The 27,844-nt window shown below is 43.7% G+C and overlaps 1 protein-coding gene across 1 annotated transcript in view; it reads left to right on the forward strand.

Moving 5' to 3' along the window:
- The window catches only part of LOC311309589 (kinesin-like protein KIF6), a gene marked incomplete at its 5' end in the record, with an annotated part of 82,376 nt that overhangs the window by 51,786 nt on the left and 2,746 nt on the right, over window positions 1–27,844 (forward strand). Inside the window, 7 exons of the mRNA XM_084438919.1 lie at window positions 2,663–2,713; window positions 6,038–6,103; window positions 6,560–6,647; window positions 9,267–9,402; window positions 9,813–9,898; window positions 10,382–10,468; window positions 13,456–13,571. Coding sequence (XP_084295045.1) covers window positions 2,663–2,713; window positions 6,038–6,103; window positions 6,560–6,647; window positions 9,267–9,402; window positions 9,813–9,898; window positions 10,382–10,468; window positions 13,456–13,571 — 630 coding nt within the window. The remainder of the gene's footprint in view (window positions 1–2,662; window positions 2,714–6,037; window positions 6,104–6,559; window positions 6,648–9,266; window positions 9,403–9,812; window positions 9,899–10,381; window positions 10,469–13,455; window positions 13,572–27,844) is intronic.

A 27,844-nucleotide genomic window follows, 5' to 3' on the forward strand; every position in this document is an offset into this window, starting at 1 on the left:
AAGCGCACTCTTGAATTATTTCGGTTTATAGATATCAATTTTGAGAAGTGGTCTTTCCTTGCATTTCTTATTGCTTTATTAAAGGCAGAGAGATGTTCTTTGAGAATATCATGGTGGACCTGTAGCTTGGTCTTTCACCATATACGCTCAGATCTTCTGCAGGTTCTCTTAAGTTGATTTGTTTCCTCATTTCGCCATGGAGCTTTATGATTGGCTGTAATCCTTTTCAGTTCAATAGGTGCTACAGAATCCAAGGCTGCCCTTACTCTGGTGTTAAAGGTGGTTGCTAAGTCTTCAAAAGTGCCTGACGGCCCCACTTCTGGAGTTGATAAATTGTTTGTGATCATTATTTCTCTAAAACTATCGACTACTGCGGAGGTAAGATAACGTTTCTTGATAAAGCGCTCAGTACTTCTTTTGACTTTAGGAACCAATGCAGTGAAGAAGATACAGAAATGGTTGGAGAGAGCGAGGTCACTAATAGAGGAGACAGTGATAGTCAGGCCCTTAGTAATCACTAGGTCAAGGGTGTGGCCGCAGTTGTGGGTTGGCTCAGTGATATGTTGGGTAAAATCCATGGAGTTTAGGAGGTTGATAAAGTCCCTGGCTTTCGAGTCCGCCTCAGTATCCACGTGTATGTTGAAATCTCCAATGATGATAATCTTATCATAATTTGTATGGATGGTGGACAGAAGTTCTGAAAAAGCAGGGCATTGTTTGGGAGGCCTATATACGGTTACTGCCAGAACTGGGGGCTGGCATTTTAAGACAATAGCGTGGTATTCAAAAGAGGTAAAATCATCAAAGGAGATGGTCCTGCAGCTGAGGGCATCTGTAGCTATGGTGGCTGTTCCTCCACCTTTTTTCCCGCTTCTGATAGATTGAAAAAAACTGTAGTTGGGAGGAGAGGCTTCGATGAGGGCTGCTGATCCATTTATATTTAGCCAGGTTTCAGTTAGGAACATACAGTCTAATTTACGTTCACATGTAAGATCATTAATGAGAAAAGTTTTGCTTGGTAGAGACCTGACATTTAGGATCGCCATTGAAATAGCTTCCGGAGAAAAAGGCTGGCTCGCCTGTCTAGTAGGCCTGGATAGTGTATTCACTGGAACGGATATCAGGTTTTTCATATTTGATCCACCTGGCTGTTTCCTTATGGTAATAGGGGTGCGGTGGGAGATAATTCGCTGAATGGCATATTCAGATGGGCAAAATTAGTTTATAGAAATATAAACGTCGCTGTGCCAGGTCTCAGTGAGGGGCAGGGAGTCCAGGTCTATGGTGGTGGCGCGCCGGTGAGATGGAGCTGGTGTAGCCCGAACCGTGGGTACTGTAGGTTTATGTTTAGCAGTACGGTGGTTGAGACGGGCCGGACTCACCCTGTATCAGACCTCGGGCGAGGTCCAGGACCAGGATTTCATGGCTAGCTCCATAGACATAGATAGTACGCGGGCACCTGCCCTGTTGGGGTGGAAGCCGTCCCTAGCGAAGAGGTCCCCATGGTCTCAGAAGGTGGTGAAGTTATCCGCAAAAGGTAAGTTCATGCGGCAGCAGTATCCCTTTAGCCAGATGTGGAGGCTGCGCATCTGGCTGTACTTAACATCACCATATCGAGGAGAGGAAAAGGGTCCTGAGATGACACAGGTCTTTCCCGTCCTTGATACAGTGCTGATAAGCGTTTTGAAGTCTTCTTTCAGCCGATGACACGTTTTTGAATGGTGCAGTGATTTGAACACGTCCCTCCCCTTGAGGAACTTGATTTCTTTCCACAAAATAAGAATAGTATTTAAAAAAAGTGAAGTCACTTTTTGAGAAACAAATCATGCCAAGTAGTTTGCAGGGTTGGCTTCCTACTGTACCAGCTGCCATCAGACTGTTCAATACTGTTCATCCCCTGAATGGCTGGACACAATGGACTTTAGTCAGCTTGGAGGGTGCTAATGGTCTTTGGACAGGACACTTATTTACTGAGAGTCTTACTGTACTTGATATCTACTGTACCTGGTACTCCTACTTCGTGATACTACTACTCTTGTAGATTTATTGTACATTTTGTATCACCTGTACATTTTAAGTTCAAGTTGTACTGCCTTGATTGTGCCTCTTGTATACTGCACCCCAATTTCCCCCGTACCGTACCTACCTACTGTTTTGAAAACCCCATGGATGGGACAGAACTGGACAATGAAGTAGACTTCCCGAGGCCAATGGCTCTACTGAACATGTACAGCCATACTGTATCTACATGTGGCTATGCATGCGTGAATATTCAAAGAGCAAAACACAAATCCCACAATAATTACTGCAAAATATGACTACATTCATGTTTGTATCTGATAGCTGGCTCAATGCAGCCAATAACATCACAGGTTCAACTCTCTCAGTGTGAAAATGTAAAAATACTGCTACAGTGCATTGTCAGTGCAGTGCAATGTCTAAAGCACAAACGTTCCCATGTAGCATGATGACCTGTGTCTGTAAGGTAATTCTGTATGAAGAACAAAAACAAAATGAGATTTGAATTTGTTTATATGTGTATCAACTATAGATGCTTGAGGTCTTAATCATGCTTGAAATTCCTCACTGGACAGCTGATGCATCCAACATCATGGTTCACAAATGAAAGCTCACAACTCTTCCTTTTGTTCCTCTCTCTCAGATGAGTTGAAGAAGCAATTGGAGATGCGCAGGATGCAAAGAGCAGCCCAAGGTAGGTTATTTACCTAGAGATGGTGCTTAGAGCGCACAGACCTCCGCCCATGAATGCATTTTTGTGCATGGCTGTAAGCCAGCGCACCAAAGACAGCAAATATCCGGTTGTCACTCCCTCCCTCCTTCCCTTCCTCCCTTCCTCCGTCGTGTTGTTGACCTGCAGTTCTATGTTGCTACCACAAGAGGCAGTGGTCCCAGAACCCTCCGTCGTGTTGTTGACCTGCAGTTCTGTGTTGCTACCACAAGTTTTTTTTTGTGCATGGCTGTAAAACAGCGCACCTAGACAAGAGACAGTGTTTTTTTGTGCATGGCTGTAAACCAGCGCACCTAGAATAGCGTTTGTCCGGTTATCACTCCCTCCCTCCCTCCGGTCAATGTTGACCTGCATTTCTCTGTTGGCAACACAAGAGGCAGTAGTCCCAGCACACTAAAATAAAGAAGGACACCAAAATCAACCTGCCGATCTCCACTGCACAAGTAGAGTAGCGGTGAAAGCATAGGACTCCCACCCGGGAGACGGAGGTTCAAAGCCCCATGATGACTTTATAGGACTATACCCCAAACGTCCACATGTTCATCCTTTCACTCCAACCTTTACCCCTTGCCTTATAGGTCAGATCCTGTCCCAACCTGTCTCAACTTTATTTATAGAGCGCTTTAAAAACAACCATGGCTGCAACAGTGAGTACAGTAAGTGCTGTACATGAGTAATCATAAATACATAAATACAAACAGTAATAAAACAACAAAAACAATAAAATACAGTAGGGCAATTTAAAACAGGAGCAAAGTCTCATGGCCGGTTGAAAGCCAAGGAATAAAAAGGGGTTTTAAGACTAGTTTTAAAAATGGACGGTGATGAAGCCTGTCGAATGTGCAGGGGTAGGTCATTCCAAAGTTTGGGGGCAGCGACTGAAAAGGCTCTATCCCCCCTGAGCTTCCGCTTTGACCTCGGTACCTCCAGGAGCAGCTAGTGTAACTGCTTTAGCCACTGACTGCTACCATTAATGTTATGGAAGCTCCTGCTAGTTGTTGTGAGCTCATGAGCTAACTGGCTATCACGCTCTTATTGTGCTGGATTAGCATTGTAAGCATTGGAACTGATGTGTCCAGGCGACAACCTTACCTAACCTAACTTAATTTATCAGACATTATTTCATGTTATTTCAATTCACAGCTATTTCAGTGGCATGACTAGCTTCCGTCCTACCAGTCCTGAACAGAAACAAGCCAGTCATGCACATAAACCAGGATGGACCTGGCCTTTTTTAATTTTTTTATTTATTTACTTTTTTGTAGGCACAAAAGCAGTATATCAAAAAGGAGAGTCGTGGAACTCACTAGTCATCATAAAATTGCTTTAATAGGTGCAACCAGACGGATATTTTATTAGTGTGGCCTAACAGTCTCCTGAGCACAAGCAACTTGGGCAGTACACTTGAGGGCAGCCTTTTTGCACTTGCAGCGCGTCATACACCCTTTCTTGCAACCACAATGGATTCATAGCAGCTCTGTGAGGCTTCTGGAAGGGTGGTCCACAGTGGCTACCTTCCCATTCCTTCTTTCACCCAGCCACAATCAGAAGGGCTTGGCAGTTGAGGGTCAGGTTCCAAGGCTTTGCACCAGACATTGGCCTGATAAGTGGACCGCTTAATGTGTTGCTCTAGCGCAGCCTTCATTGGTGGTATGTTCTCCAGAGTTCTGGATTTTTGAGTGAAGAGCTGTTTTATAGCTTCATTCAGCTCTGTGGTTTCACTTGTCCTGACGTACATCCGTGACTTGGATAGCTCACTCACATCACCCTGCATCTGAAGGAGCTCATTGACAGCCTCAGTCACTTCAGGGAGAGCCTTCCAAGTCTCCCATGCTGTTCCAGTGAGTGCATGGAACAATGTGAGATTAGCACAGCTACTTGGATCCAGATCAGTGTCTACAGTATGAATAGTTTTGTTGATACCTCATATAACATGTAGCAGTTCAGAGCTGGCTGGCTTGTTGCAGAAAAAGCTCACAGGGTCTTTAGTGCGGACATGGCTGTGAGCAGACCATGTGTGAACCTTGGGTACATCAGACAGTTCAACCTCTTCTAATGACTTCCACCGTCGTTGCAGTTTGCTTTGACTATATCTTACTCATTACATTTACATTACAGGCATTTAGTTGACACTTTTATCCAAAGCGACTTACAATAATTGTATTTAACGTAGGAAAAGCAAATGTACTACTACTTGCCAGAACTCACAAGTGCATCTCATTTCTAAAACAAGTGACTAAGAGCATAGTCTAGTGCTGAAGGCAAAGTGCAAGAATAGCAAAAAGCTAAAATGCAATAGGTGCTTAAGAGGGATAATCGTGGTAGTGCTTCTTGAAGAGATGAGTTTTGAGCCTGCAGCGAAAGATTGGCAGCGACTCCGCTGTCCTGATGTCAGTGGGCAGTTCATTCCACCACTGTGGGGCCAGGACAGAGAATAGCCGTAACCGTGTCAAAAGACCGCAGTGGCCTTGGAGTGACAGGGCAACCAGTCGCCCCGAGTTAGCAGAGCGTAGCAGTTGGGAGGGGGTATAGGGTTTGACCATGGCCTGGAGGAGGGAGCTGCTCTTTCATTGCCCTGTAGGCTACCAGGGTTTTAAACTGGATGCAAGCCGCTACAGGGAGCCAGTGTAGGGAACGGAGAAGGGAAGTTGTGTGGGAGAACTGAGGGTGGTTGAACACCAGGCGAGCAGCAGCTTTCTGGACAAGTTCCAGGGGTTTAATGGCTGACGCCGAGGCCCTAGCAAAGAGGGAGTTGCAGTAATCTAGGCGGGAGTTGACCAGGGCCTGGATGAGCACCTGCACTGTTTCATCAGTGAGGAAAGGGCAAATCCTCCTGATGTTGTAGAGCATGAATCTGCAGGAGCGTGTGACGGATGTGATACGTACAGAGTATGACAGTTGGTCGTCCAGGATCACAACCAGATTCCTTGCAGTCACAGTCAGTGTCACCACTGTGGCCAGGTCCCGGTGCGGGCAGCCCTCCCCAGAAGGAAACAGCAGCTCAGTCTTGTCCAGATTGAGCTTGAGTGAAGTGTTGTCATTCACTCCGAGATGTCAGCCAAGCACCCAGCTATGCGTGTCTCCACTTGTGTATCAGAAGGGGTAAATGACAGGACGAGTTGAGTGTCATCGGCATAGCAGTGATAGGAGAAGCCATGCGAGCGAATGACAGAGCCCAGCGATGTAGTGCAGAAGGGATAAAGGAGAGGAACCAGGACAGACCCTTGTGGAACCCACATAGTCGGACTAAGCGGTTCCGACATCGACCCTCTCCATGTCACCTGGTAGATGAAAACAGGGAGCGTGGAGAGCCAGTGATGCCTTTCTATGACAGGACTTGTGCCACTGTGCCCTGTTGGTCATCATTGTGGCTTCTATGCCTTCTCATCCATGGCTGAGTAAGTAAATGTCTTTATTAGAGCAAAACTGCCATTTTAACAAGCATATATATTATTATAATGGAGAATAATGGGGCGAAAAGTGGAAAAATGCAATGCTGAGATCAATGACCCCTCAAGGTCACCAGAGGACAGACATAAAGTGGTTCCACATCTTAAATAAAACCTTGGGGTGTGTAGATTATATGCTGAAAGTTTAATGCTTTAGTCATAAAATGCACAATTTGTTTGCTTATCTGCCCCAATATTTTAAGTAGTCTTCTCTGCATGAAGCCCAATTACTGTATCACTGTTCCTTTTTTTAAGTAGAGACCCTTCCGCTCTCTTAGTCTCTCTCTGACATACGCGCACGTACACACACACACACACACAAAGAACACATAATTCACACTACTTGTTCCATTTTCCATAGGTGTGACAATGGTTCCAGTAGAGGTTGAGGAAGAGGTCGACCAAATAGAAGCAGACCTCCGCAAACAGATTGAAGAGGAGAAAAAAATGTAAGTATGGTATTCGGCTACATTTGTGTGTTTTCTGACAGTACATATTTCCATTAAATATGCATTTACAGTGCATCTGGAACATATTCATATCCCTTCACTTTTTCCACATTTTGTTATGTTACAGCCTTATTCCAAAATGGATTAAATTCATTTTTCTCAAAACTCTACACACAATACTCCATAATGACAAAGTGAAAATGTTTTTGATTGTTTTGCAAATTCATTTTTATAAAAAATAATAAAAATTAATCACATATAATACACAAGTATTCACTCCCTTTGCTATGACGCTCAAAATTGAGCTCAGCTCTGTGTCCACTGATCATCCTTGAGATGTTTCTACAACTTGATTGGAGTCCACCTGTGGTAAATTCAATAGATTGGATATGATTTGGAAAGTTATACACCTGTCTATATAAGGTTCCAGTTGACAGTGCATGTCAGAGCACGGACCAAGCCATGAACTCAAAGGGATTGTCTATACAGTAGACCTCCGATACAGGATTGTATCAAGGCACAGATCTGGGGAAGGTTACAAAAATGTCTGTAGCATTGATGGTACCGACAAGCTTAATGGTCTCAATCATTCGTAAATGGAAGAAGTTTGGAACCACCAGGACTCTTCCTAGAGCTGGCCACCTGGCCAAAACTTGCAAGGTGTCCAACAACCTGATCGTCACTCTGACAGAGCTCCAGTGTTCCTCTGTGGCGATGGGACAACCTTCCAGAAGGACAACCATCTCTGCAACACTCTACCAATCAGGCCTTTATGGGAGAGTGGCCAGACGGAAGCCACTCCTCAGTAAAAGGCACATGACAGCCTGCTTGGAGTTTGCCAAAACTCACCTATATGACTATCAGACAATGAAAATGAAATGGTCTGATGAAACCAAGATTGAACCCTTTGGCTTGAATGCCAAGCGTCATGTCTGGAGGAAACCAGGCACTGCTCATCACCTGGCCAATACCATCCCTACAGTGAAGCATGATGGTGGCAGCATCATGCTGTGGGGATGTTTTTCAGAGGCAGGAACTGGGAGACTAGTCAGGATCGAGAGAAAGATGAATGCAGCAATGTACAGAGAGATCCTTGATGAAAACCTCCAGAGAGCTCAGGACCTCTGACTGGGGCGAAGGTTCACCTTCCCCACAAGACAATGACCCTAACCATACATCCAAGATAATAAGGAGTGGCTTATGTGAATGTCCTTGAGTGGCCTAGCCAGAACCCAGACTTGAACCCGATTGAACATCTCTGGAGAGATCTGAAAATGGCTGTGTACTGACGCTCCCCATCCAACCTGATGGAGCTTGAGAGGATCTGCAAAGAATGGGAGAAACTGCTCAATAATAGGTGTTAGGGATGGGCAAACGATCAACATTTCTTTTTCGATAATTGAAAGAATTAGCAATCAACTATTGATTAATTTATAAGCTTTTTTTCCATTAAAACAACTCCTAAGGCAGAAATAACAAATAAAGCATGTTTCCTTGAAAATAGCCTTATTTCTTGTGTTCTGATAACGTTAGCCTACATTAGGCTGTCCACGCATGCTGACGCGATTGCACTCAAAACGGCATTCAAACTAGACACTTCAGTCCAATAATAATCCTCTTAAATAAATAAACAAGGCAGTGAGTAGTGTATTGTTTAACAACACATTTTACTTAAATAAATAAAAATATAGCAAAAATAAGATAACGTTACTCACCAGCAGTAATGTAAAAAAAAGGAAATACACATAGGAGGATGACTGAAAATGTACTGTAAACGTTAGTGTCCTTAAGAGCGTCCAGCTTTAACTTAATCCAGTGAGAGCCTAGTAGGCCTACTGGTTCTTGTTCAGAATGATGAGCATATTAACATGCTCAGGGGTGAGACGCGAACGCAATCTGGGGACAGTTAAGCCAGCCACAGAAAACACTCGCTCTGAGGGGACCGAGGTTGCTGGGATGCAGAGGTAGGTTTGCGCTAATTTGGCCAACCTGCAGCAAGCTGTGTCGCCTTTTAAATAAAAATGATCCCACGCCAAACTTCGTTTTGCCCGCTTCGTCTTCAACATGGCTAGGCTGTTCTGCTGCTGCTGGACTGGCTAAATATTAATATGCATCAACTACACTGTTACTTCAGGAACCTGTTGCGTCATCGCGTAGCCTACTAATTTAACAAATACATTTCTCACACAGAACATAGACAAACTAATTTCCACTGAATTTATTAATGATTATCAAGCACATTTTTTGTGATCGACCAAAATCCTTATCAATCAATTATCGATCTTCAATCATTGATGCCCATCCCTAATAGGTGTGCCAAACTTGTAGCATCATACTCAAGAATACTTGAGGCTTCAACAAAGTATTGAGTAAAGGTTTGTCATTTGTTAGTTTAGTTTGTCATTATGGGGTATTGTGTGTAGAACTTTGAGAAAAAAACATGAATTTAAGCAATTTTGGAATAAGGTTGTAACATAATAAATGTGGAAAAAGTGAAGCGTTTGAATACATTCCAGATGCACTGTATTTGCGTGGTGATATTAGGAATAGTAAAATTTGCCCTTTACACAGTAGATTGCATACGTTGTGTGATGTTAACACAGTACTGTGTCTTATCAGTTACAAGGTCACTTTTGGCCGCTTGAAAGCACTGAAGACCGAGATTGAGCACCTGCAGCTCCTGTTGGAGAGGGCAAAGGTCAAACTCCAGAAGGACTTCCAGGAGTGGTGGAGTAAGGAGGCTGTTAGACTACAGGTGATTTTACCTGTCTTTGGAATAATTTTGTTGTAAAATGTTGTAAGACAATAACTTTCCCATAGCATGTCAGACACAGGCTCTAATTATATAATCTGCATAATGAGAATTATATAATCCGCATAATGAGTCATTTTGTATGTAATTGATAGTTGTTAATTTAACATTTTCATTAGCTTAGACTGTGCATGTGAGTGGTACCAATGCTAGATTAACAAGGAATGGAGAAAGAGGACAGCAAACCTACTGTAGGAAATGCCTGTGCAGTGAAACATATGCATTTATCGAGGCTTTATTAAGGTTTAATGAAACCTTTATATGTATAATCTGTACCTTTTGGGAGCAGAGAGGTCTCTCCTGGAAATACCCAGATGGCACTCTTTCACTCACCTAGTGTCTATTCTGCCCAGGTTTCAGGGTCAGAGAGCTCTCCGAAAGGACACACTTCAACCAATCAGACCATAGAACTCACTTCACCTAGCACTCCACTGACTAGGTAAGGCCTTAAGGTTTTCTTTGAATAACATTCTGTCTGAACTCTGAACACATGATTTGAAATGTTCACAGGTGTTCCAATGGACAGATCCAAACCTGCTTGACATCATGTAATGGTACCATGTAATACTGTCAATGAAAGCAGTAACTTGATGGAGAAACAGACAGTACTGATGTACATGCCATGCCCTTGTTCCAGTAAAGCTACACATCCATGCCACTCTGAATGAATCCACTTCAGTGAAACCAAGTAGAGCCCATTTTCCTATGTAAAGCCCAGTAAGGTTACTTTTGAACACAGACTATTATGCAGTACTTAGTAACTTTTAAACACATAGACTATTATACAGTATGCTGTTCTACTGTATTATTGTTTTACTGGCACTGGCAGCTATGCGCCACATCAACTGCTAAAACTGAGCATCTTATTTTTGCCTCACTATATAAAAACAGTTAATGCCTTAAATGCTAACTTGTTGTTTAGAGAGCCCAGTCTGAACAATTATGTGCCAGACTCTCCAGTGTGGACAAAAACTGGGAACCCCTCTACTCCTGCTGAACAGGACCTGAGGTGAGAGAAAATGAGAAGCTCTCCATTCATTTACTTTTTTTCATTATTAGTATTCAAATGTAAGCATTGGTCCACATTGACAAGTGCAGTGTGGTTCTCTTTCTATACTATACATCATTGGACTAACTCATTAGATTTATCTCCTGTGTGGAACATTGCAGCCTCAGCACCCTCATCAGATCTGAGGTATTAGGGTAGCAGATAAAATCATACCTGCAAACTAGTCGCCTTTCGGCTACAATCGCGGTTTTTTTTGTCAATTGGGTCATTCATATGAATCGTGCAGATCTGGGGAGTTTTCCAAAAAAAGGGGGGGAGGGGGGGTGAGGGGAGAGGGACTGCGTTTGATGTTCAGGCTAGAATAAACCTTATTGGATAATACTAACTGGTAAGCTTGGCATAGATATAAGTACAAACTTGGATGCTACAAGCTAAATTTTATAGAGTGGTGGGTCAATTCAGAACGTGAAATAGTGACTAACCACAGCAGACGAGGGTATAAATACAGATCATGTTGTTGGATGTAACGTTGCTTGATCTCCAGTTGAATGTCAACGTCATGTCAACAGCGTCTAACATCCATTCCAATTGCGCAAGTTTTCTCCCAGGATCTCCTCATACAGCGTTTTTTCATGCAGCCCAAATATCTCCAAAGCTGCTGCTGCTAATCACTTGTTAACAAAATCTCTGATCAGCTGTAGTTTGGATATTTTTGCGGTTTAAAATTAGGATAGAGGACACTACTAGTTGCCCCTCAAGCAGAAACAAAACTTATGTCCGGTAGCTTTCTTTCAAGGAATTCCAAAATAAAAGTCACGGAAAACAATTACACAACAAAAAACACAACTTTTTTTTTTTTTACTCACTTGGCATTGGTCCGAATGGTATACTGAAGAATGAAGTTTACTGAATCTGATATATACAGAATTATATTTGGAGGGCCTATTCATCAGTTAATACGTGATAATAATGGGCAACCTTAATCTAAAAATATGCAAGCAAAGACAGTGTCATCATATCGATACAATAATATGGATAAGACCATTCTAAGAGGAGAAGTCGTTTTTTGTGTGTGTGTTTTTATAAATTGGTATCTGTATCGGCCGATCCTGATACTGATAATCGGTGATCGGTATCGGCCCAAAAAAATCTGATCGGGGCATCCCTGAGAGCTCTCATGTCTCCCTGTCTCATTCTTTCCTGCATTTCAGGCAATGGAGGTTGGTTGTCTTTTTTTGAGAGGCAACAGAGAGAATAAAGTGTAAAAAAGGGTTGCTTAAGTAAATAACTAACTTTTTATGAGATATCTGTTCTCTCTTTTTAGGGAAAAAGAAACATTGAAATTCTGATTAAAATGTTTCAACTGTGAATCTGGATATCTACATGATTGTATTTGGGGTTGTAATTGGGATGGATATACTATGCGCCTCGCAAGAGCCATGTATCTACTCGCACACAGAAATTCTAGTTTCAAAACGCTCCAAAAAGCGTAATTTGCATATTCAAATCACAAAAAATCTCTTCCGGGGGAGGATGTACCATAACTTGGTTTCGGACCTGTCACCTTTTTCACTCTTAGGAGTTTGCAGGTCTGTAAGATACAGTAGGCTTGTCAGAATATAATGTGTATATACTGTATATGTGTGTTGGAAAGAAATCAGAAACAAATTGTGTTAGAATGTGGCCAAGTGACACCAGCACTTCCAATCTAAAATATTTTGAGTGTTGTTCCACAAAGATGGTGCATAAAGACAAAGACAGCCCTACCTAACTCTATTGAGACCGGGGTAATCTAAGGTGTTAGCCATGTCTGAGATTGGATGCAGTGATCTATATCATTGAAGGAAAATAAAGATGATTAATATGTGTCAAGGTATTTTCTTACTGCATATGATTGGTGATATGGTGATAATGGCTGCGTTTACATGGCCAATTGAATTCCCTTTTCATTCGGAATGAAAGCCCAATCCTATTAAAAGTGATCATGTAAACACCTCAATCGGAATGAAAATGGCCAATGCGAATTGAAAATCTAATCTGATGTAAGGGGATGGTGTAGTCCGAATATCAATCCGAATGAAATTATTATGTATACGCTTCAAAAAATTAATTCCGGTCTTTCTGCGCAAACTCGTTTCCTTTCCCTTCTGGCGCGATTATGTACATAGCGCGCGAGAAGATGGATCTGTGCCTTGTTCTATGCAGCTTATATCAATTTGTCAAAAATGTTGATTATTTTTTATGTATGTGTGCATACGACCTTGATTCAACCCTCATTCAGAATGACTATTTCCCATGTAAACTCGCAGGAAAAAACATTCATTCCGAATTATTTCATTCTTATTATTTCATTCCGAATGAAAAGCCGTAACCGCAGCCACAAGCTTTTCTGTCCGTTTTCAAAATGAGTGATGCCTTTGCGTACTCAGCTTGGGCAGCACTCATTTGTAAGGTTCGGCCAGGAAGGTTCTCTAGTATACTCATCTCTAACACCTTCATTAGTACTGTAGCTCTGTTAATCTACTGCACTCAGCTGTAACACCTTTAGTACTGCAGCTCTGTTGATCGACTGTACTTCAGACATGTTCTCAGTTCTCAGCTGCAGCAATCAATACTCAGTTGCAGTATTACAGTAGTTCAAAATTATGTTTGTCTAGTGAGAAAAAAAATAGTAGAGAAAGTGGTACTTTAGCAAAAACACTTGAGAGTTGGAACACATTCCATTTCACCACATGAACCAAAGAATTGAATTAACCACTGAATTACTACCGAAGGTTTTTATTCATTTTTAATAGTGTGAGCAGAGCACTTATCTGTCTGGAGAGAGAGAGAGAGAGAGAGAGTGTGTGTTTGTGTGTGTGTGTGTGTGTGTGTGTGTGTTGTGTCAGAGAGACTGAGGGTTTATACAGTACATGTACAGTAATTATGAGGTGTGTGTGTGGGTGTGTGCGTGCGTGCGTGCGTGCGTGTGCATGCCTATATTTCAGAGCCCTGTCCACCACTGAGCTTGCTTCCTCTTCCATCCCGCTGACTGGAGACCAGCAGACAGATGCAGATATCCTGGCCTTCATTAGAGCAAGACAAAACCTGCTCAGCAGAACAGGTGCATCACAGTTAACTACATAATGTGACAACATTCACACTCAGATACACAGTTCCATACTCAGAAGACTACCCTTTACACACACAATTCCCTGTACATTACTATGAAATCCTACCCGGGGCCTCGACTTATTTTTGCCATTCATACATGAGCCAAATGCCACATGCCACGACATTCCTGTGTTGCATCTTTACAAACATGCCAATCCCAAGACAGAACGAGCAAGGCAGTCCAGCAGATGGTCTAGACCGAGCAATCACATATGTTATTGTTACAAAAATATATACATTATATAATAGTAACAAAATAGACTTCAGGTGTTTCATAAATTATATGGTTTATATTAATATAGAAAAATATTTTTTATTGCAAAAGGTGCCATTTATTTTAACAGCCAATACGACAGAAGCCCAAATGAACCAAGTCAGTCAAAGAAAAAATCCTAGTATTTCATGTCTTTCGCCAGACTGACCTACCCAGTATTGTAACGGCTTCTGTTCACAGCACAGCCTTCCTGGCAGATTCCAGGGAATTATATACTAGGTCTTGACACAGGACATTGGCTGTGCAGATTTCCAGTGAAACCCTGTTCATACATGCCTCCTAACAGGTAAATTCCTTAGAATTTAGAGAGGTACTTTGTGCTGAGCCCCCACTCTAATGCAACACTGGCCTCTCCTGGTAATAGGTTACCCTTTGTAGCAGTTCAGGAGTTTCTAACTATGGAAATCTGACTGACTATGTGTAATTTATGATTATACCGCGGTTATCACAACTATGAAGGAAAATTGATTTAATACATTAAATCAACTCGTATGGGGCACCATCCTGTTCTGTACAGGTAAACAGATAACCTCATCAATAGTCTGGTTTTATCAATCTCGATTTGAAAGAGGTCTTGACTCAAGCAAGTGACCTAGAGACCAGTTGATGACGCTACAACGACGTGATCAAAGCATTTAATATTTATTGAAGTATACTTATCAAATATCAAGATAATATGAAAACACACCAATCAATTATAGATGGAAACACAAATGTGGCAGTATGGAAAGCAGAAGGGAAATGAATGATATAAGATTGCAGCCTGTCCTAATTCTCTAAGCTCAAAACAGCATAGCACCACAGACCACATCAAACGAGAGCGTTAGGCAGGACCTTACGTTGATATGGCACGCTTGCTCGCTCGGCTGTGCGGCTCTCGTTGGAGTCTCGAAGACCCACGTGACCAGCATTGTTGGGTTTGGTGCAGGGTGCTCTTCTTTCGATGCAGCTTCACGGTTAGGCTTCCAGTCAAGATCACTTTAGTCAAAATGTACCCATTTATTAGCATGCAACAATATACACAGCATATACATTTTTACGCATATGAATTTTGGCGGTGTGATCTGTTTGGGGGGCCCCCTGCCTTCCACGCATGTGGAAAGCGGCAATCTAGATGTTCCCCCCCTCTGAGCCGCTTGGCCCAGAGTGCCGGAAGAGGGAATGGCATCTAGCCCCCTGCCTCTATGACGATCAGAGTGGGCCGCGATCGGGAAGATGCTCGGAGGTAACTCAGCCCACTAAGACCGTCAAAGAGCATGTGAGATGGACACAGGGGGACTGCTGTACATTATAGTCCCTGGCCTCCACGGGCCAGCGCTTTGTGGAGTCCAAAGGAGATACAGCCTAGTGTCTCTGCCTCCATGGTGACCGGAGAGACCGCTGGATGGCCCTTCGGAGATGTTTCGGCCCACGATCACCACGGAGCGCCACAGAGACTAAGCTTGTGTAATTCCCCGGCTTCCACTAGCCAAAGCATAGTGGAATACCAGAAGAATGCAGCAATACCCCCCAAAACAAACACACCGGCAGCTCCAAGTGGAAGCACTAGCTTCCACTTGATAATTTTAGGCGATAATTTAGATGAACACACCGGCAGCTCCGAGGCCCACATGTTACACGAAGGGGTCGGCGGAGAGCTCTCTGTCTAGGATGGGTAAGCCAATTGCAGCCTGTAAGAACCTGAATAGCCAGCAAGGGGAGCTCTTAACCAACAAACGTGCCGTTTCACCATGAATGTATTAATAGAAGTTTATTAATAATATTTAATTATAATTATTAGCTAATATTAATTCTAATTGTATTAATTAATGTATTAATTATTAATTTACTAATACGTTTATTAATTTATAGTTTCACGAGCAATTACACTATGCATTTTAAAGAAGGCTATATCTGCACAAACCACGTGAAATCCGCAGTGACACGACACAACTTGGTTACGGTCCGCTCATCGCTTTTGAGCATCCAAAACGGCCTGGACGCTGGGCCCGAGATTGCGTTCGTATGCCGATAAAGGGGTCCAGGCAGCTCATGTGAAATTGTACACCTGCTACGACACTTTTAACCGACTGAGGCCACAGCCGTCTCGACTCAACACGATGGACTATAAATGCTGATAAAACCGAAATGTTAACGGGCATGAAGGTACATCAAATATGGAGCAGAACGCAGTGAAATGAGACCATGCAGTGGTATTGGTTAATGTGGTCTTGGCTAGACCAGCTCTCATGTATCGGGCAGCGGATTACAGGAGGGCACCAGGGCATCGTTCGGTCCAGAACCGTCTGCCGAAAAGAGGGCAGACCAGGCCGGACGGGGCCGCAGCCGGGCACAGTCTGCGGAACTTCTGTAAATCAATCCGGGACAGCGAGTCAGCGATTTGATTGTTGAGGCCGGGGATGAGGACGCGTGGAAAATTAAGTTCCCCTGCCCGGACAGCCATGTGAGGCAGTGCATTAATTTATTAATGAACGGAATGTTCGAACGATCATAGTTGATAATATTCACGGTGCTTTGTTATCGCAGAAGAGAAAGCGTTTTCTAGAACACTTAGGACCCCCGCAAAATACTAGCGACGACAAAGGGATACAGCTCCATGCGCCGTGGAACTGACTTGGTAGGCGGCGAGGTCAGTTCGGTAGGCCAAGTGCTAGAAAATCGGTTCCCGAACATATCCCCCAAAAACCACTGAGGCCGCGGCATCAATAAACACCGGAGGGACACGGACGAGTCACAGCCGACGGTGTAACAAACAGAAACGCCGTTCCACCCGTCGCACAACAGGGACCAAAACGGAGGATCAAATGACGGCACACGTCCGAGCTGACCAGGTCCCGCAGCGCTCGACGGACCGGGCAGCGTGGCCAGCCGGGAAACGAAGAGCGGCCCGGAGCCATGACACGCATGGCGAGTCGCACATAACACCCCGAATCCGATCCAGCTTCGAGGGGCAGAGAGCCTGCATTTGTCTTTTTATTTTTTTTTTAATTTTTTTTTAACACTATCCAAGAGGACACCGAGGAACTCTACCTGATTGCGCGGGCCGAACGGTTCCCGTTGGACAGAGGAACGCCCAGCCGGGAGAAGGTGCTACGCAGGGCCGCGACACCCAGGCCCGGGTCGGCAGAGGGAAAATCGACAAGTTAAAACCGTCCAGCAGGCGAAGAACGAACGGGAGCCGGCATTCATACAGAGGGGCCAGGCGCACAGATCCCCATGGTGGCCAGATGCAGTCTGCAACGCGTCCAAAACATGTATTCTAGAGACTGGGTCGCGACCGGACCGGAGAAATGCACCGAACAGCCTGGCTCCTGCATGTGTGAGAATTGATCGCTTCGCGGTGCCTATTCCCCATCCAGTTAAGGGTGGATGGAAAACTTTCAACCGAATATTCTTATTGTTCAGATATTTGTAGGCTATAGCAACATAAGAGTGGCATCTTGACAGCAACCCAAACATGAGCTAATCCCACAGCTGCAGGCCTACCATTGCTAGCCATGAACAAACTGGTGGATACTGCATATTGCTGTAGGCCTATCCATCGGTATAAATGCAAAGAGGCTATATGCAAAGAGGCAAGTGAGAGTCCTAGGGCTGCTGCGACAGCCAAAACCCAGCTGAACCTACAGGCCGCACCACCGGACGCCGAATAAAAGCCATCGCGACGGACAGAGGGGCATCACCTTGACGCGTCGGTGATATCCGCCTTGAACAGGACAATAAAACAATCCGAACTGGCAAAGCCTGAGACTGACACTGTCAGAGCTGCAGCCCAACAACTTCTCACCGTTGCATGGACAAGTTCAGGTCAGCTAGCTAGCGCTAGCTAGCACAAGCTATCCATGTCGTCAACGTATCAGGGTTAGAGTTAGGGTTACCCTTACCTCATACATCCATGATAGTCACACGCAGCAGATTGCAGAGCATAATCGCTTGTATTAAATAGATTACAATGCACAATTTACATTACATGCACAGCCTGATGCCACTGAACTAGTTTCGGACACGGCTGAAGGCAATTCGGCTAACGAGACCTAGCTAGCATTAGCTACACTGAACGGCAAACGCCAGCTGCGTGTTGGCACTCACAAACCATGGGCCAGCGAGTAGAGCAGCAGTTTTGCTGGATTCCTCGGGCTGCAACAAAATTGAAATGCGAGAATCATTCAGCTAGTATTAGCAATCAAAATATAACGATACCCCTTATGTGCAATTTAAGAAACCTTGACGAACGTTAGCCAGCTAGCAAGCGAGCAGTACAGCCTGTCACGTAGATGGCACCAGCCAGCGACTCACGAAACAAGCCGAGAGGGGGTATTTTGATAAACCGAGTACATTTCGAGAATCCTCGTAGTTACGTTCTGAACTGTTAACATTTCAATAGTGAATGGCACCCAGCGTACGTATACGACAGTTGAGAAATTGCGGAGGACGAGGCATGAACAACCCGTGACATCAGCGGCTCATACAGATGTGGGAACATAAGAATGTAACTTGACCCGCGGTATTCTAACAGGCGCTTTACGGCATTCCGCACCACCGCTCGCCTGCCCATAAGGGCGCAGTAATACCACTCATTGACTCATTGCTGTAGCTCATCTCGCACATTAGATGAGCCTACCGTTCTCAAACTCCTTGTTCTCTGTCTGGTTGTAATTTAATTATTACGAACAAAGCCTATCTATTTATAGTTTATATCTCTGTAACTGTCGCCGGGTCTATATCTGTTAACTGTCGGGACAAGTAGAAGTTTAATACATTAGGCTAACTGAGTGTTCTCATATGGAACATGGCATCAGGACGAGTAAGATGGCTAACGGAGATGACCAGAGATGTGTTTGAAATGGTTCACTCACTCCCTATTCCCTATTACCATGGATGTATTGAGTGCGACTCATAGTGAACTACATGGGGAATGATTTAACAGTTTTGGGACACTACATGGAATGTAACTGCGTAAGATATTCATGACTCAAACAAGCAGACGCGCCGATCACTGATGGCAGCAGGTTGAAATATCAGGTAGTATTCAGGTTCCATGTTTAGTTGAATGATAAATCCCATATAAATGGTTGGAATTCTAATGATGTGCAAGTGTGATTTTGTCAACTTTAGTGCTGTCTGCTAATAGCAGGCTGTGAAGCTGCACGATAAGACCGTGATAGCAAGTTAGCTCACGACAGCAGCTTCCATAATATTAACGGTAGCTGTCGGTGGCTAAAAAGCAGATAGCTAACTTAACAACGATGATTCCTGTAGCTATTTTGATTTTGATGCTATTAGTTCAACTTCTGTTTCTCGGGCAGGAACGGAGACGAACTCGCATTAGCAGCAAAGCAGCTAGAGGAATGATCTTAACATTAGCTTACTGCTTAACCCTCTTAGCGCCAAAGTCGCATTTCTGCGACAAGCTGCGTTACTGATTAACATAGTGATTTTATGATATTTACACGCTGAAACCTCGATTTTCCCGCCACCACTAGATGGCAGACATGTATAGCTTTGCTCTCGATTCAGTATGACACCATCTTCCAATGCAATATAGTTGAGAAAATCTCATTACGAGTTCCCTCTTTTATACACGGGGCGCGCCAGCGCTCCTAAATACCATAATTTCTTTAGGACGGCATATTTCTGAAATAGTTTGACCTAGAGACAAGCGGTTTTTTACCTGTAAAAGTAGACAAATTGCGCTGTCTGGCAAGCTTCGGTTTATCCATTTGTGTAGCCGACTTCCGTATTTAGGTCCAACCACAAAGTTGTAAACAATGGGGATAGGTTGCTTTGCCTGGTGCAGTAGCCTACTTTGTCTATCCATGTGGATGGGGATCTACAATTACTAGAAAATACCAGGATGGAGAGTTCGATTGCAAGATAGCCTACCGTCTAAAGTTGAGTTTTTGCGTTGTGTTTGTACAAATAACACATCCCACGTACAACAAAATAATCTCGACAAATCTAGCGACTTTTCCTGGTCATTTGGGAATGATTTAGATGACGAAGCCCTGCGCATTCCGTGGTTCACGTTACAACCGATTTCCCCAGAGCTGAGGGTAAGTCTCTCTCACTCTCCATGACACTCGGCCAGTCTGACTATAGCGTCATGTTTCCAGCTCAGACACCGCGGCCGCTCGGAGGAAGAGCAGCCTGCAAATGAATCACGCGCGCACAATTTATGACCAATCACAACAATTATTTTGTACAGTTACAGTAAGCACAGTATATTTATAGATATGTTTTTGTCCTCTCTCACGTTTACTATAAATACACACGATGACTGTTCATTCAGTTGTGGGTTGAGCGGAGCAGAGTTATTGAGAGAGCGAGTCAGCAGAATTGAGTAGATTATTGCGTTGGAAAAACTCCAAATGGCTGCCATAAGGTTATATTGTGAGCAAGTTTTGGATGATATTTGTCCATGGGGCTGGTAGAGAAATCAGAGATTGAGGATTACTGGGCACAGTTTTGGCCAACTTTTACACCTGGATTTGGCAAAGTGATCTAGGAACAGATTTGAAATCATCCTGTCATTTCTGCATTTTGTAAACAATGATGAGTAGGCCTATGTTGAGAGGGGACAGCAGGGCCAGTGTGTGGCTCTGTGTGCTGTGCCTTGCAATGAGAGGTACCACACTCTGAAAAACTAAACAGTGTCACCTGGATAGATAGGTACACTGGATAGATAGGTACACAGGCCTCTGCGGCTAAGAGACGCCTTCTGTTTACATGAGTGATGCTACTATGTGGCATAGTAATTAGTTTGTTTACTACTGTTGGCTTACCATTTTCTGTTTCCCTGTTCATTTGATGTTTGGATAACATAACAAATGGACAGAGGTGGGGAAATTTGTTGAAATAAGTTCAAATTGATTCAAAATATCCCATATTTCCTTGAAAAATGGCATAATTCAAGTTGGCCGCCACCCTATGACATCATAATATGCAAATTAGTTGGATAAATTTAGACCCAACATAAACTTTGGATCATTCTCAACATTTGTCTAATTTACAGTGAGTCTCTATCTCTAACCACTTTAAAGCCACACTCTTTTGAAATTTCGATGTCAAAATATTGTTAAAAAAGAAAAAAAACCTGGCGCCAAGAGGGTTAAGCTACTGATAGCTACCGTCTTCTTCACTTCTCCTTCGGTAAAACATGACACCGTTGTGTTGTGGTATTGTGGAGGGCTTAGGCAGAAGCAGGAAGAGAAACCACTTTTGCCCCATATAAGTAAAATAATGGTCTCATAAGCATTTTTGGATTGTAAAATTGTGTTCACTTGTTTTAGTTTGCTATTGGTATGCTTTGTATGTAGTTTTAATGTGAAAGATACATCTTGAATGCAGTCAAGACAAATTATTTTGCCTCTTAACTTTTGTCAAACCCCCTGGTTCCAGTCAATTGGATTATAGGCTATAGGCTACTTTCGTTTACAATGACGTTACCTTATGAACACAAATAGCTTAACATATAGGCCTACATAAAAACAATAGCCTAAAACCATGTTTATTTACAATGTATTTTCTTTCATTGATAGCATGCCAATAGTTAGGGTGAGGAAAACGACGCGCGGTCTCTTTAGCCCTGAGACCATCAGGCAGGCAGCTCAGGAGGTCGTTGAAGGCTATATATATTATTATGATATTATGTCTAATAATACATTCGTTGAAAGTACACAGGCTGATCTACTATACGGAATTGGACCGAGGAGTGTTCTCATATGGAACTAGGCTTCACACGCCCGCCCGCGACAAGAGCTGAATTGTAGTCAGCTTTCCCCGCTGCGCGCAGGACGCGTGCGTCCCCCGCTGATCCGAGCGAGAACGCAGGCGGAATATCGCTCCCCGTCTGAAACGGCCTTGACTCCTGGAATCCCAAGGTCTTTCATATTGAAATTCTCTTGATGGTCTGGGGAGTTGCGAGACAGGGCTAGGAAACCGGTTCATCCAGTTTATTTGAATATGAAAGAATTTGGGGGGGGGGGGTTACAATAGTCTAGTCCAGGTTCGCTGGCGAGTGACGAGCTAGTCAGATGGCGCATGCATGTGTGGACTTTGTAGGCCGATTCTGTAAAACCTAAAGAATAAAAGTAGGCTACGTTCAACATTCATTGGAGTGGTCCAGTTGGATAGGCTAGTCTAATCTAAATAAATTGAGGACCTGTGTTTTCAGTGTTTGCTGGTAGCGAATGCCACAGACAGACAGGGAGGAAATCTATTCGTTTCATTGTTTCATTGTTTGTGCTCTGTATGCACAAGATAGTTAATGTTCGGATATAATTGGCAGTAGGGCGGGAAAAAACCCTATCAAAGGCCAAGATTAGAAGGGATTTGAAGATGTAATTGGTCATTTTAAATGGGCCTACTTTATCTTTTGATGCCTATTTGTTTTTCAGTTTTACCCTTTTCATCAATAAAACATCATTTTTACAACCATGTCTCATTGATTGGGAAGGCATTTAGAGCTCCCGGTCTATTAGCCTACATTCGGACTCAGAGGATGACATAACTGTTTATTGAGAAACAATTGTAGGCTGGGCTATATAAAGAAATACCACAATGCATGTAGTCTAGATATATTAATATGGTTAGGCTATAGCCTACGCTTTATGGTAGACTGCCCTCTCGCTCGCTAAGCAGGCTACATTGTGGCTGTTTTGTTCATCGCAATAGCCTATAGCCTAGGTTACACATTAAAAAAATGTTTGTTTTTTTATAAAGGCCTAGAAGGAATCAGAATATGTGGAAATTTAATTTTAGCCTATTTTAATACAATTCAAATTCTGCTTAGAGGGAATTATTTTCAACGGACATTATGACCTGAGCCTAATTAATAATTATCTAAGTTAATATAAGCCTATGAGAACGCAACGCTTTTTACGATAGGCTAGGCCTATGCGTCTTGTGATTGTACTGTAGCCTAGGCTACAACTTAAGGCTTAGACCCTATTTAATTCCTTTTATAGCCTACTAGGCTACTCATTATTATCGAATGATCTAGTTGATATATGAATAAAACAATAAGCCGTTTTAATGGCTATGGGCTACTAGTTGTAGCTATACACGAGTTGATGCGCTCTGCTCTTACGCACGGTGGAGGCGGCAGCTCAAATACACTTCGCATATCCTCTGCTATAGCCTCTCACAGACAGCTATGGTGCACTTCATGCATTGGTAGACAGTTCTGTTCTTGCTGCAGCTTGTCTTCACCATTCAGGTATTTTGGTGGGGGTATTCTTCTGTGGACACTGCGAGGGGCGCCGCTGGTGGCTGTTTGGACGCCAGAGCGCGCAGCTCTTCAGCCAACTGGAGGATGTCGCGTCTGGGGAGGCTCTGCGTCTCTCCACCAGTCCCCAGCGAGTCCAAGCTCCCCCAATGAATAATACTTATATAATAATTTATAATAGCCTATGTAGTGCGAAACTGTGCATATAATAGGCTGTAGCCAGCGCGAAACTGCGCATTCCCTATAGCCGTTCATGGAACGGCTGGCGGCCGGTATAAATAAATAAAAACATACACGATATTTTCTTATTTGAATGATCTTGAATATATATATATTCAAGATCATTCAAATAACAAAATATTGTGTATATTGTGCATGTGAACGCACTCACTGTCAAACCTGCCACTATCTATGCACAAGATAGTTAATGTCCGGATATGATTGGCAATGAGTGATCTTTACTCATGGCGACTATGTCAATTTTGTATGGATCCACAAGTCGATCAAGCTTATTTTTTCTTTGTATCGTGCTGAAGCCATATAGCCTACTGCGCTCAGACTTGGCTACATTAGCTGGTGCCCCGTCTTCAAATTTACTTCCGGGGTTTACGAGTAGCCTACCAGTTGAATGCGTTCCAGAAACAAAACGCAAAACCCCCACGTTCACCACATCTTTACTAACAAATATATTTACAATACTGTTATTTTGCGCATTTGACCTAACAGCCACCACGTCTTGACCCGATGTCAGTTACCGAGATAGATAGGCTACTGTAGGCCTAGATATAGGTGTTCGTAATAATTAAATTACATCCAGATGGAGAAAACGTGTTTGAGAACAAGGTAATAATAACAATTAAACGTTATTTGTATAGCACCTTTCATACAGATAAATTCAGCTCAAAGTGCTTTACAACAGAGCATTTAAATTAAAGAATGTGAAACTTAATGATGCTTAATTCGTAGACTATAGGAGAAAAACACTGAGCCCAGCCTGCTAAATCTACTCAAAGACGCCACCTGGCGGTGGTGCATCACTAAAACGAAATAACACCCGTATGAAATCCCACGAGATTACCAACGGGATTTCCCTGCCAAATACCGCGAAGGTGAAATGCTGCAGCATGTGACATTTCTAACTTCCCACATCTATATATGAATGAACCCAGTGGCTGGCGGCGGAGGTAACGCTTCAAAGATGGACTTTTCCCAACTCCCAAAGCAAGCTACGCGAGCATCGCGACCCAACCATACCAAAATCATGGCACGACGGAATCCGCCCGCTCCACGAAGCCACTAAACGGACCCCCAAACCACGGACCGGAGAGGACATCGCGGGCAGCATGTAGCAAAACGCACCAAACACAAACATGAGCACGGAACGCAAGAGCAGAGAACGCGGAAGCAGCGAGCAGGCAGATACGAGCGATCAGCAGTAATGGCAAGAGCGAACGATGACATGTTTTGACAGCTTAAATACATGCACTCTGCGAGCTGAACCAATGCTATGACAGCTGACAGTCAGCTGGTGGGTTGCGTCATACGGGGTGTGACTGATTAGCCTCTGCCGATTAGCCCGGCATTGACATCCGTGCCCGCCTGAAGTTACGTCGGAGACTTCATTTTTGGCAAACGTTGGGAGTCGCAGAGACTCGGAGTTCAGACTTGACGCTCAAAAAACAGAGTACAGTACAGTCTATTCTGGCGCTGTTTGGTTTACAGCCAACCGAAATGGTCCAGAATTAAGTTGCAAAAGTCTCAACTTCTCCACTCCCGCTCTTGCCGAGAGTTTGATCCAATGAACAGTTCGTGGATGGTTTTATTTCAGTAGACACTCAGCGCTTTGACTCGCAGATTCCTAACAGGCTGTTTCCTTGCAGTTCCACTGAGACAAAGTTACTTGCTTTAATGGCACAAAGGATCCGTGATGTTACGGTGTATCACACAACAAAAAACACGAGGTCAAAACGAGAAAGAAAAATTTCACTTTCAAGAATATATACCCGTGATTCACCGGGGGGTGGGTTCTTGTGACCCCCAGCTGATTGATTGGCCCCTGGTTCAGGCCAGGCCATCGTTGACCCCTCCCTCAGTGTCTGGGGGACTGGCAGCACTTTATTTAATGGTTATATTTTAATCCTTGAGTATTTGATCTCATTAACAACACATTGGGAGGACATCAGGAAGGATGGCATATTCATACTCAGTACATTAGCCGGAGCACATAAAGTCCAAACATGACATCTTTAATCACACCCACATGTTGGAATCACAGTTTTAATACTGCTCTGAGCCCGCTCGATCCCCAGCTCCTGTTTATTCACTGGTATGCTCTACATTATAGAATAAACAATTGTACTTGGAGAATAACTCAGTTTCATGATTGAAATAGCAGTTTCTATGCATTTTGACTTTCTATGCATTTTATGACTTCAGTATATTGGTGTTCTGGAATGTTCTCAGAGAGGGAGTGAGGAAGAACAGTGACCCTCATAAAACTGGTCACACTCCAGTTCTTTTGTTAAGGGGGAGTCTGTTTGATGTTATCTACAGGACGTCACTCGGCCTGTCCTGTCTCCCACCGTCTGTTGACACAAGGCACCCTAGAACAAAGGTGGTCATAGCAGTTTCACACTCAGTGGTCCCGCTAAAAAAAGGGGGGGGGGGGAGCCGTGGAGTGTATCGGTGCCACAGTCCTCCACCCTGCTATTTCACAGTAAGCAAGACTATTGTTCCCAAAGTTATGTTCACAAACCAGTCGTCTGCTTTTCAGCTTTAGCATCAGCCCCTCCTTGTTGAGCCATAGCACAGTCCCTTCTCTGTCATCATTCCAGCAGCTTCTTTCCATCATCCCTCTCTCATTCCCCTTTAACTCAACTCTTCCTCTCCCTGTTCTTCTCTCCCGCTCTCTCTACTTGCCATCCTTTCAGAAGCCTCTTTCATCCTCTCTCCCCTTCTCCCTCTTTCTTCACATCTTTGTCTTCGTCTCCATCTCCCGCTCTCTCTCTCTCTTTCTTTCTCTGCCTCTACAATACAATACAATACAATTGATTGATTGATTGATTGTTTATTAAGATCCCCATTAGCTGTTGAGAGACTCATCAGCTACTCTTCCTGGGGTCACAATACAACATCCTTTGCCTGGCTGCTGATTGGGGTCTGCCCCTTGTTGGACTTGGGCCTGGATTACACTACTGCTTTTTTCTGTTTTCCCTGAAAAAGACCTACGTTTGCGCCTAGCAATTCATTACTGTGACCAAAACAAAGCTCGAACCCGAAGGCAGATCGATGTGGTCAGAGTCGAAATCCGGAGTTGCATTCTAGTGTAATAGGCAGATCCGGAGGCTCTTGAAAAAGACTATGGGAATAGGCCTATACTAACGCTGTATTCACTTCACATTCTAAAAATCCAAACGGTGATTTATGAGTTTGAGCTATATAGTATCTTAGTGGATACTATAGTTAATATCAATTTGGAAATAAGAATAACACAAATAACGCAAGCGGATAATATGAACCTAAACTGTATTCAATGTTTACAGGATCCTGAAAAAAAGTAGACACTTCAAATCATAACCCAAACAAGAGTAGACACTTAAAATAATAATTTTCTCTTGTTCAAAGAAAAGTAACAGGCAAAAAGTTAAAAAGCTTTTATTGAGATCTGCCACTATGCACGTGGGTAGGCTCCCCAGCTCAGTTTGTGTTCTTGACCAAATAGCACCTTCATCACCCCTATCTGAACTTCCGAGCACTCCTGCCCTTTTATTTTTGAATAATATTCTCTATTCAATGATCAAATTCAGTCCAAATGTTCCAATTTATAGTCCGTATAATCAGTTAGTCTTAAGTCCTTCATCCATTCCCATACGTTATAGCTCCCATAATATGATGAAACTTGAATATGACAAGACTTATTGAACAGTTTTATGTCAGTAATCCTGACTCAGAAGTTTGTGCTTGTGAATGGTGAAGATACATCTTGCAGATGCGCTGGGACACATCATCAGTGATGTAACCTGGGGTCGTTGGGTTTTTCAGGTTTTTCAACATTAGACACCCTTGCCCAGGTGACCTGGCCAGGATTGATCAGATCCTGGTCTGTGTCTTAGCAGTGTTTGCCCACGGTTCTGCCTTCTTGAACCAAAGCCATCAAGTGGCTTTCTCTGCGGCTTCAGTTGCTGATCTGATTGCCTTCCTCTTTGCCTGTCCCGTGATGCCGAGCAGTACTAGCACTCTGCAGAGTGATTGGCCAACAAATCCTCTGCAGCCCACCTCCACAGGCTCACAGCAAGTCCACCAGCCTCGTCAACCAGCTTGGCAAGCTTCCTCTCATTGGCCTCCTCCATGCGTTCTTCTCAGGGCACTGTGAGCTCCAGCATGATTAGTTGCTTGGTGGAATCGGAAACAATGATCATGTCTGGGTGAAGCCTTGTAGATGTTATTCTGGCCACGAACTTTAGCTGTTTGCCAAAGTCCACTCCCAGTTGCCAGTCGGTGGCAGTGGTGAGGAGACCGGACATTGCACTTGGTTGTGCATGAAGCTTTTCTCCAGCTCTATGGAACCTGATGGTCTTTGGCTTGTGGTGTCCCGTGATGGTATTAATGGCAGAGGCTATGCTCTCAGCCACGGCCCTTAGCACCTGGTCATGGCACCAGTGATAATGCCTGTCTCCGAGGGCTGTTGGGCAGCTGCTAAGCAGGTGCTCCAGGGATCCCCTTC

The sequence above is a fragment of the Borostomias antarcticus genome (assembly GCF_949987555.1).
Source record: "Borostomias antarcticus genome assembly, chromosome: 5".
Classification (NCBI taxonomy): domain Eukaryota; kingdom Metazoa; phylum Chordata; class Actinopteri; order Stomiiformes; family Stomiidae; genus Borostomias; species Borostomias antarcticus.